Below are 11,520 nucleotides of genomic sequence, written 5' to 3'. Positions count from 1 at the left end.
GGCAAATAGTTGGATTTCCGGAGTGGTGATCCGAGAAATATCAAGGCACCTCTCAAGCAGGAAGAGGAAGAGGAGGCGAACGAGGCTCGTCTGAGGGCAGAGGAAGAGGAACTCCACAGTCTCTAAATGCTGCTCAAGTCAATTGCACAACGACTTCACCGCCTCTAAATTTTATAAATGACCAGCTGGAGTCTCTGCAGCGTATGCCGGAACAACACAAAAGCTCGTCAATTCTCGAGTGTTTAAGTGGTAAGGCATACACACGTGATGTTATACTTGATACTTGAGTATCACACATATGACGAACGATGCAAATCTTCTCCACAGTTTGAGAAATATGGTATCATGTCAAATTAATTTTGCTGATAGTAGTAAAGTGTTTTCTCGACAGTATGGCTTGTTGTCATTGTTAAAGAAGATTTCACTTGAAAACGTTCTTCTAGTCCCAAATTTAAATTGCCCATTGTTTTCAGTTGCCAAACTTTTAAAGCAAACTTGTTGTTTAGCCCTCTTCACTGATACAAGTGTTTTGCAGGGACCGGTTTACGAGAATGCTGATTGGCGCAAGTGAAGAACGTGATGGTGTTTATGTTTACTGGGACGTAACGGCTGCACGAGTACACAGCTGCACGAGTACACAAGGTTCAAGTTTCTGATGACAAGACTTTGTGGCATCGATGGCTAGGACACCCATCTCTTCAAGCTTTTTCGTTTTTACCTTTGGTTTTTGGTGTTGGTGTTGACAATAGTTTTATGCAGCTTAGTGAATGTGAGATTTTTTTCAAGTCAAAATAGACTCGAGCTGTATTCTTTGATAGTTTTAATAAAGCTTCAAAATGTTTTTCACTTATTCACATTGATGTATGGGGGGCATATCGAGTTCCTTCCTCCAGTGAAGCAAACTATTTTTCTAACAATAGTAGATGATCATTCTCGGGCAGTTTGGACATATATTTTTCTCGAGAAGAGTGAGGTTAAGAGAGTATTGCAGATTTTTGCAACATGAGTGAGAAACAGTTTGGAAACAAGTAAAGATAGTGCGGAGTGACAATGGAACATAATTTATGTGCTTGTATAATTTCTTTGTCGAACAAGGGATTCTTCATCAAAAAGCATGTGTAACAACTCCACAACAAAATGGTTGTGTGGAGCGGAAGCATCGGCACATTCTAAATGTTGCACGTTCATTCATGTTCCAAGCTCACTTGCCTATTAAATTTTGGGGAGAGTGTGTTTTAGCAGCCACTCACGTCATTAACCAAACTCCATCTGTGATACTAAATGGCAAGTCACCCTATGAAATTTTGTTTGGAGCTACACCGTCATATGGCGACTTTAAGGTCTGTAACATACCGACCACCATCTCTTAGTGGGCCCCATGTCCAATCCCAGTCCATGGGCCCACTAAGATGTGGCGGTCGGGGCGTTACAAGTAGTATCAAAGCTGAACCCAGACGAGTGTGGAGTTGAGTGGGCTCACACCGTCGGAGGTGACGGTCTTGGTGCGCAACGAGGACGTTGTGATCTGTTAGTGGGGTGAATTGTGACACCCCGGTTTCAGAGACTTGCAGAGAGGTTTAACATAATTGATTTGGCCACCTATGTCACCAAAATGCACTTATCTTTTCAGTCAAATGGCCTGAGAGAACTCCAAAGTTAAGCTTGCTTAAGCAGGAGTAGTCTCAGGATGGGTGACCTTCCGGGAAGTGACTATCGGAACTGTGCGAGTGAGGACAAAACACAGGGAAAGATCATGTGGTGATTTGTAGGGACGGTAACAAGTCTTTAAAACCTCCCGGACGTAGCAAACCTACCGTTGGATATGGATGGACTCACGGGCCTAGTGAGAGGATGTGAGACCCATTAAGAAAAGTGGGCTCATGGACTGGGATTGGACATCTGCCAAATAATAGGTGGTGGTCGAGGAGTTACAAGGTCATCGGCTGCTTGTGTTATGCCCACAAAGTAGCTAGAGCTAAAGATAAGTTTGGATCACGGAGCTAAAAGTGTGTGTTTGTGGGATATCCCTTTGGAAAAAAGGCTAGAGGGTTTTATAAAGACAAGTTTCCTTATGAAAGGATTCAGTCCTTTTCAAGTCATGGACAGTTCAATCCCACTGCAGGTCTTGAATGTTTTTTGGGATGACGGTGCACCACAGCAGTGTGAAGAGGATGATTCAGTATTAGTCATTGAACCAATGACTTTGTCAACACCGGTTAGTGTCATAACAAAGGAGGTTGACCTTGGAGCAGCTCCAAAGTCTATAGTAGAATAAAAAAACCAAAGCGATGAGGAATCAAAAATAGTTCTGCTATCAAAGAATACAGTAGGAGATAAGACTTTTCTTCATGAGACTGAGGCTGAAGTTGAAGAACAGCTTAGGAAAGGTTGTAGGGAAAATTTTCCTTTTGTTTAACTTCACGACTACGAAACGTACAATGCTCGATGCCTCCCTGATAAACATCCATCTCACGTGCTTCAGCCTGAACAAACAACTTCCTTGTTAGTCCAAGTAAATACTCCATACCGTCTATGTGACTAAATATCTGATCATCGATTCTCCGAACAACATCAGATTTTCTTAGCAGTTGTTAGTGCTGGAATTGAGCTATTTTATTACAACGACGTGGCTAAAGATGCTAGATGGAGAGAAGCAATGTATAAAGAGATAAAAGCCTTAGAAGACAATGAAACTTGGAGTTTAGAAACATTGCCAGCAGGAAAGAAAGCTCTTGGCAGCAAATGGATTTACAAGCTAAAATATAATGCTGACGGGTCGTTGGAGCGGTACAAAGTAAAACTTAAAGTTTTTAGGAATCATCAAGTCGAGGGTGAGGATTTCAATGATACTTTTGCACTAGTTGCAAAAATGACGACGGTGCATGCGCTATTAGAAGTGGCCACAACAATGGAATGAGCAGTACATCAAATGGACTTTCATAACGCATGTTGACATGGCGACCTCGAAGAGGAACTATTCATGAAGCTTCCATCGGGGCTCTAAACATCTGATCCAACAAATGTTTGCAAGTTGAAAATGTCACTATATGGTCTCAAACAAGCACCACGATTTTGATTTTCAAAGTTGTAATCGTCTTTGATTAGTTATGGGTTCAAACAGTCATATTCCGATTACTCACTTTTCACATACATACGGGGAGAAACGAGTATCCATGTTCTTGTTTATGTTGATGACTTGGTCGTGTGTGGGAGTGACCTGAAATTGGTTGAGAAGTTCAAAGATTACTTGAGAAAATGTTTTAGTATGAAGAATTTGGGTTCACTTAAATATTCTCTTGATATTATAGCTGAAGTAGGACTGCTTGCAGGTCATACAATATCATTAACAATGGAACAGAATAACACGTTACTTGGTAATAACAGGCCACCATGTGATGATCTTGCAATGTATAGACATATGGTTGGTCAGTTAGTGTATTTACGCATTACACGACCAGAGCTTTGTTATCCCATTCAAGTTTTATCTCAGGTTATGCATGACCCAAGACAAGTTCATTGGAAGGCGGCAATTTGCGTGATTTGATATCTCAAAGGAAGTCCAGGACAAGGTATTGTTCTTAAAGCGAATGTAAATCCTACAGTTACGGCGTATTGTGATGCTGACCTTTTCTGTTGTCCAAAGACTCGACGGTCCTTCAGCGCTTATGTAAAAGGGAGTCCAGGACAAGGTATTGTTCTTAAAGCGAATGTAAATCCTACAGTTACGGCGTATTGTGATGCTGACCTTTTCTGTTGTCCAAAGACTCGTCAGCGCTTATGTAGTCATACTTGGAGAATCATCTATCTCATGGAAAGTCATGAAACAGAAAACAGTATCATTGTCTTCCGTAGAAGCAGTGTATCGGGCAATTATAGAGGCAATAAAGGAACATAAGTGGATTACTATGTTGCTTGGTGATCTTGGGATTCCGCCTATTGCTCATATGCCTCTCTACTGTGATAGTAAATCCGCATTGTATATTGTGTCCAATCCAATGTTTCATTAACGAACCAAACATATTGAACGAGACTGTCACATTGTTAGGAGGACGCAACCACGGATGGTCACAATTCAGTTCTTAAGTTGAAAGTTATGCAACACAAATCATGAAATGATGCAAGAATGTAGAGTTGAAGAATAACCGGTTTTAAGATATATCAAGGCAATAAGGGATCATTAGAGGCAAGAGACCACCACTTAGCGCATTAAGTTAATATTAAGTTTATGGGCCATTTTTTTTTTTGGTTTGAAGGTGTACAAATTAACATCATCTATTAGTTTTATGAAATCATATAAATTTCATAAGAAAATTAAAATGGTAATTTTAAATACTCATCTTTTGGAACATGTTCATCATATGTTTACTTCCATTAAATTTTAAAACAACCGCAGGCCCGGCTCAAATAGGTGGGGCAGAGGGGCGACGACTTATGGGCCTAGAAACATTTAAAAAAAAATTACATATAAAAGAGGTCCATTCTAAAAAATATATACATATAAAAGGAGTCCATTCTAAAAAATTATACATAAAAGGATCCATTATCTGATTGTCAAATAGAAATAAGTCCATTATGCTGTTGTTTTTTTTTTAAATTTTTATAGACCCAAAAAATAAACAAAAATTATAATTTTCTGTATTGAAGGGTCCAAAATTTACAGATATCTTTTAAGTTTTGCTATTAAAAGGCCCCAAATTTTTTTGCCCAAGGGTCTAGGTATTTGTTGAGTCGAGGCTGAACAACCGGTGTATGTGTTTTTGTTAAATCTTACCGGCTGATCCGGTCAGTCTCGGTAGAAACGTACCGAAGTGTTTTAGAGTGGACTTTTTCCTAAAAGTTCACTATAGTTTTTATCCCGAATTTGGAATGCTTTCTGACTAATGCCAGAAGATAATCAGGCTGTTTACATTTCTCACTATCAGGTAAATCAACAAGGCCTAAGCCATAGATTTTCCACACAACTATGGTTTTTGTTTAGAGGGTATATGTGTTTTGCGTTAGAGAGATTACATGGAATTTTACATCTTATCAAAACCATTCTTTTCTTTTTGTATAAAATGACAAAGTATGATTTAGAAGGGGGTATTGAACTTAACATTTTAAAGGATTTTAAAGTATTCTTAAAATTCTTTGTTATTCAATTGAAGATTTTAAAAAATCTCATGAAATCCTGTGTTATTCAACTAAGATTTAATGATTTATATAAAGTCCTTAAAAATAATTCAGAATATCTTGTTATTCAATTAGTAGTTTATAAATCCAACTTTAAATTTCTTTTTATTCAAAATATCACAACTTTTTTTAGAATGCTACTTTGAATGATTTTAAGAGATTTTTTTCCCTTTTAGTTGAAAAGTACTCCTCTCAAAATCATACCCCTTGAGATAGAATTTTGAAGGATTTCAATTAAAAACAAAAACAAACAAATGAGCCCTCAACACTTTTTGGAGAATTCTCTCAACAATTCATGTTTGCTTCTCTCTTTCACGTTTGCCTCTCTCTTTCTCTCTCTCCCTCTCTCTCATCAAAATTCTAAAATATTAAAATCTTACCAAATCCTTTAAAATATAACTTGAATATCCCCTCTTAGTCAAACTCTTTGAATGCTATATTATAAAAACTAAAATTGAGTTTGTGACTGACAACTAGAGTTGGTGTATTATATTTATATAGATCAACAACCATGGTCAATTATTGATTAGAAATTAAAAAGTTTAGTCATAGTCATTTGGATAACAAGATTATTTATTTAAGGGGTGTATTCAAAACAGAATTTGGGAGGATTTTGGAGGATTTATGATATTCTTGATTTTAGGAGATTTAGAGCGAGTTTTTAAGGTATTTTGATGTATTTATTATTATTTTCTATTTTTGAAAAAAATAGTTTGTGATTTGATGAGATTTGGTGAGACTTAAGTGGGTTTTTAAGAGATTCTCAAGTCCAAACGAGAGGTATTCATATAGTATAGAGGTTGAACATATTCATATGTATAGAGGTTGGTTTTTGGTTTTTTGGCAATTTGATCCGAACAGACACCACCGTAATTAGCATCATGAAGCATTTACCCTAATCTGGAGAGTATATATACCTAACAACTAACACTAATAAAATAAAATAAAACAAGACGTGAAACCCATAATTAACACACAAGAAAAACAGAGAAAGGATAAGATAGAGAGCCCAGAAACGAGAGAGGAGAAGAGAAGAGAACAGAGAAATGTAGAGAGAGCCCAGAATTTTGCAATTCGTAATTTTTTTTTAAAAACCAATCTTTTAAAAACACCCTTTGGAAGGTGAGTTTTTTTAAATAGGATTTCCCTTACAAAAATGTACCCTAAGTCTCTCACAATCACTATTATGTTTTTCAAAAAAAACAGAGAATTTGGTTTTGAATAATAGTAGATTTGTTATGATTTTTACAAATTGTTGATTGAATAACAGTAAATTGTGAGTGATTTTGAATGATTTTTAATAAATTTCATATTCAATAATAGTGGATTTGAGATATGATTTTAAAATCACTAGGTCAATAACATAGAATTTAAAAAAAAATCACAAATCCTCCCAAATTGTGTTTTGAATATATCCTCCTTAGTTTTTCTTATCCGGTCATTTTGTTTTTTTTCATTGGATATTTTTGTAATGGTGTAATAGCTAGGTTGAGAGGCACTAAATCTACGGATTCCATGCATCACTCCATCGATCTGACTATTTTAATTATGGGCTTAGGGCCAGTCTGGGCCTGTAATTTGTTTTCTTTCTTCTGCAAATTTTAATTGAAAGACTTTTAGGAAAAAAAAAAAAAAATTGCAACGGTTACTTAAAAAGTATTGCCATCTCCATAATTAATAGGATTCGGGCAGTAAAATAATAATCTATTAGATAGTGATCCACGGGGTATAGCGCCGGAAATATCTACGTAAATTTTAATTTGTTTATTACAAAATAATAGTAAAAATTGTATTTATTATATACCTCTAATAAAATTATATATTTAATTTATTTAATTTTATATTTTGATTTTGATATGTAATCAGTACTACTATTTTAATTTGGATGCAATATCAAATTTATTAATTATAAATTCGGCCAAGTCTAAAAAAACTTAAAAAAACATATATTAACCCGTGATCTGGTATTACGAAGAGATTATGTTTAGAGATCTTAATATACCAAATTTACAATAATGATTGATGTTAATATTAATACTATTACAGTTACTGGTATAACATGTTAGTATATATTAATTTTATATGTGAAAATTACAATTAGAATATGTATATGTATATTGTTAACAGTATACACTTAGTATTGTTTATATTGTGTATAAAAAATAAGTTTTAGCCAATTAAATAATTTTTTTATTGTTTCCTAAGATTTCTGAAACAATAAATAGAATTTATTTTTTGAAAAATTTTGTTTTATCATTTTATAAACAAACATAATTGTATTTGTAAGTTACTAAATTAATTAAATTGTAATGATATTTTTTTGTAATATACCATATGATAATAGGTTAAACTTTAACAATATTGTTTAAATAAATATATAGAAATTAAAAGGAGAAAATATCTAGACATACAGTATCCTAAAATGATTGGTGGTGCCTATCACATAGTAAAAGAATTGTATATTTTGTATTTTGTTGTTATGTTAATTTTCTCTTTGGTGTTTTTTTATTTACTTGCAGGGCGGTCCAATCAATTTGGTAGCATGAAGCCAAAAAAAAATCTATGGACCTTTTTATAATTGTTGTAATAATGTATATATATTTTCTTAAAAAATTAGAATTCTAATTATTTTTTTAATCAAATGACAGAAAAACAAGCAATAAAAGAAAAAAAGAAAGAACATGTGTATACAACAAAAGAAAATTTTAAAATATGTGGTCTTAAAAAATATATTTTTGTTAAATCATATTATTGTTAAAAGAATTTTTGAATTTTTAGAGTAACATTTATAAAACGCAATAGCCTTAACAAACTAAAAAAATGTGGTTCTAACCCTGGGCTTAGCCTGTCTATGCTATGGGCCAGGCCTGTATACGCCTAAACCATGTCGAGATCTAAATTAGGCCGTAAACAAAATGTATATAAGATACCAAATAAGATATTGTATTGTCCTGATATGTTTAGACTAATTTTGACTCAGATCGCAATATGTCAAATATCAGTTTTGACAACATGTTACAAAATATTTTATTTAATAAGATAGTTTTTTTATAGTAAAAAAAGAAAAGAAAAGATAGTTTATCTAAACTGTATTGATAATTTGGTATTTCTTTCAGCTTATAAAGGCCAATTCATATTAATTTTGTTCGATGCTCCACCTATCCAGCCACACTTTATTGCATATCTATACAAGCTTACACGATGAAACACATGAAGCATAAAACAAACCAAAAAACTCCAAAATACGGTTCAGATTCATTTAGACATTTTTGCCGCTAGCTCTCTAACAAACTTAGCAGCTACCATTGCCGTCATGTCATCTGCGGTATCGCGCTGCGGGTTGTACTCAACAACATCTGCCCCGACCAAGTCTCCCTGAAGGTTGTGTAAAATGTTAAGGACGTCTCGGAAAGAAAGGCCTCCTGGTTCGTAATGGGATACTCCGTGTGCAAATCCCGGATCAAGACAGTCAACATCAATCGAGATATACACGCCCTTCACTCCTTCCCCTAGTTTCTGTACAAACCACATTCAATTTATGACTTAATAATATGTACAAAAAAAACTCTATAAGGAGTGTATATAATTAAAGACCGAACCAAATTCCTCAAATTAAAGCTGAACCAAACTTTATTACAAAACCGAACCAAACTCTAATTTACAACCACAACAACTTTATTATGTCTTATCTAAACTTAGAAATAAATTGATAGATAGAGATACCAGGTTTTCCAACATTTGGCGATCTTTTGAGAAGGTTCGCATCTCATACTGTTCTACTCCAAACCGCTTGCCTTGTTCTCGTCCTTCCTTGTTTATCGATCTGATCCCAACCTACAATAACAGTTTGCGTTCTCCTTAGGATTATGTTTTTTATAGATTGCCCAACGTATATACAAAAAAAAAAGATATTGGACACCAACCTGTAAAAGTCTCCGGGCATAACCACCTTCCATGATACGAGCAAAAGAAGATGCATGAGAGTAATAGTTGCCTTCAAAACGGTCATATATATCTGGATGTGCATCAAGATGAAGAATGTCCACAGGTCCTCCAAGCTTCTCGGACACGGCTCTCACAACAGGATAAGATATAGAATGGTCTCCACCTATGACCAGCGGGCGCAATGGTTCCTTGTCACAATTAACAAAATCACAGTTACTTCATTGGCCTTAAACAAGAAATGTGTTGATCTCAAACACTATGGAACTTCTCCAAGATGGCATAAGAGTAGATCTAATGGTCAAAGAGCTTACCTCTTCCATCACCAGCTTCACAGAATGGCTTACTACATTCATGTCTTTCATCATCAACACCCATTTCTCTAATCTCTTGTACCGGAATATCCCCAACATCACTTAGAATTCGTGGATCCTTTAGCTCCATCCCTATAAACAGAGTATTGAGTAATTATCTGTATATAAAATACCATGTGGCTATACAAAACATGTGAGTGTGCAACATTTAAGATACAAGTTGGTAATTATACATAGAAACTCATGTTACCTTCTTCAGTGGTGGAGTTTGTGCTACCACACCAAATAGCCTCCCTTACATGAGGAGGAGCCAAGGCTGGGCCTTCTAGGAAAGAAGAGTTGTGACCAAGTGGTACTCCAAGAAGAGCTGTTGTAGCTTTAGCTCCTCCAATGAGTCGCACTAACTCTCCCTACACAATATATACAATACTCTTATTTATTTCATACAACCTAAAGAAAATAAATCATGAATTATAAACGACAACCTATAAGTGTATCCAAAAACAGAAAAGAAAGAAGAAACATTATATACTTTGAGTTTTGCTCTTTCACGGATGAGAGTTAAAGAAGCATCAATGACACGATTCTGCCCTGTCTCGACCAAAGAAGTAGGTAAGGACTGCAAGCTCGTGAACGGCGCAGAAATGAGTCTCTTGACATAGGGGTTTCCTCTCTGCCCAATCTTCCACATATTTGAAATTGTAAAGTCGAGTGGCCGTAATAGTAAGGGAACCAGTGATGATTGCTTTGCGATACCAGTGAGGAGTCATTCCGATTTAATGTCCTTATATACTAAAAGAAAATGAGAACATACATGTTTATTATCACATGTTGAAAATGTTTATGAATTATATGTATATACATTTATTTAAAATATTTGTGATATTCAAACCTTATCTATCCATAATAAATTTTTCTATAAATAATAAAATATTTGCTGGTTAGATATATCTTTTACATGATGGTGAAGATATATCGCATTGTTCAAAACTGAAATAATGTTTTGTGTTGGGGAATGATTGGCATATAGGACCACCGGGCGGGTATGGTTACCGGATAGTTGTGCGCTTGTTGTGATTGGATTTTAAGTCTTGTTGTGTTGCGTGAAGAGCTTAGTGGCATGTGAACTTGCTTGAGCAGAGGACAAATTGGTGTTCGAACAACGTGATTGATGGATTTAAGTTTGTTACAATTTTGCTATTTATCATTTTTGTAAATTACTGACCAATAAATGGAGACAACAACAACTCAATTCTTGTTATAAGAACGAATGGCCACAAAAAAATCTAGCAATTTTCCAAATTAGCGATGCTAAAAACACACATAATAAACGAGTGTCGAATTGTAGCTGGTCCCAAATAGTTATGTTTAATCGATTTGGAAAATGACAGAAAGTAATACGTGTCAATGGGTCGCTGTGCAGAGGTGAAAACAACAAAAACGTGCCCACTTCTCTACTCACTTCTATAAATTAAATCAAAAAAAATAACGTAACACTCTTTGCTTCTTTTAGCTAATAAGCTCATAAATTGATCAAGAAAATGGATTTTTTAGGCTAATTCGGTGATAACCAATTTATCAACCTAGTTATCGTTGTTTCAAGCTTAGGCTAGTTGTGTTCCGACAATGATATAAAACGTATTAATTTTTTTTGCATATTTGGTATTGTGGACCTTGATCGGTTAAACTACTAGCGATCGACTTAGAAGGATGGGGTTTCAAGTACCGTCCAATTATTTACTCATAAATATATATATATAATATATATATATATATATATATATATATATATATATATATATATATTTTCATGTTCTTATATGGGTCGAAAATTTAATTAAGATATTACTGTGAAAATTTGATTATATATTTGGTTTAATATATATTTTACATTGATTTTAATTTTATTTCTTATCATTTTTTCTTAATTTAATTCATTTTTCTTTGTTTGAATATGTTTATATATATAAATATTTTATTTTTAAAAAAATTAAATACATATGTATACTAAAATTTTAATGGTTTTAAAAATTTTAATTTATCGATACCAAAATTCATGAACAATATCCTTTGTTCACCCCCTCTAATGTTA

At 34.3% G+C, this 11,520-nt stretch overlaps 1 protein-coding gene and 1 pseudogene across 2 annotated transcripts; both read right to left on the bottom strand.

Annotated features, from left to right (window-relative positions):
• Window positions 1-8,249: 8,249 nt before the first annotated feature.
• LOC104736908 (arginase 2, chloroplastic/mitochondrial-like) lies at window positions 8,250-10,391 on the bottom strand. 2 transcript variants are annotated; one of them, XM_087481358.1, is made up of 6 exons: window positions 9,961-10,391; window positions 9,679-9,838; window positions 9,429-9,560; window positions 9,096-9,305; window positions 8,896-9,006; window positions 8,250-8,688 (listed from the first exon to the last, which is right to left on the bottom strand). In XM_087481358.1, exons 3-6 carry the CDS (start codon window positions 9,525-9,527, stop codon window positions 8,428-8,430), a joined length of 681 nt encoding a protein of 226 aa, XP_087337484.1. In that variant the 5' UTR covers window positions 9,528-9,560; window positions 9,679-9,838; window positions 9,961-10,391; the 3' UTR covers window positions 8,250-8,427. The 2 variants fall into 2 exon arrangements, with proteins under 2 accessions (XP_087337484.1, XP_087337483.1); XM_087481357.1 differs by lacking the exons at window positions 9,429-9,560; window positions 9,679-9,838; window positions 9,961-10,391.
• On the bottom strand, window positions 9,527-10,119 carry LOC147929602 (arginase 2, chloroplastic/mitochondrial pseudogene; annotated as a pseudogene).
• Window positions 10,392-11,520: the final 1,129 nt, after the last annotated feature.

This window comes from Camelina sativa, chromosome 13, assembly GCF_030686135.1.
Source record: "Camelina sativa cultivar CO46 ecotype springtype chromosome 13, ASM3068613v1".
In the NCBI taxonomy this organism is placed as follows: domain Eukaryota; kingdom Viridiplantae; phylum Streptophyta; class Magnoliopsida; order Brassicales; family Brassicaceae; genus Camelina; species Camelina sativa.
This window is presented reverse-complemented; position numbering and strand designations above follow the sequence as displayed.

Coding starts and splice junctions, on each gene's coding strand:
- LOC104736908 (XM_087481358.1), bottom strand. CDS start 9,527: ATGTTGGGGATATTCCGGTACAAGAGATTAGAGAAATGGGTGTTGATG. Junction 9,007..9,095: donor ATGCCCGGAGACTTTTACAG/GTTGGTGTCCAA, acceptor CTGTTATTGTAG/GTTGGGATCAGATCGATAAA. Junction 8,689..8,895: donor GCCAAATGTTGGAAAACCTG/GTATCTCTATCT, acceptor TGGTTTGTACAG/AAACTAGGGGAAGGAGTGAA.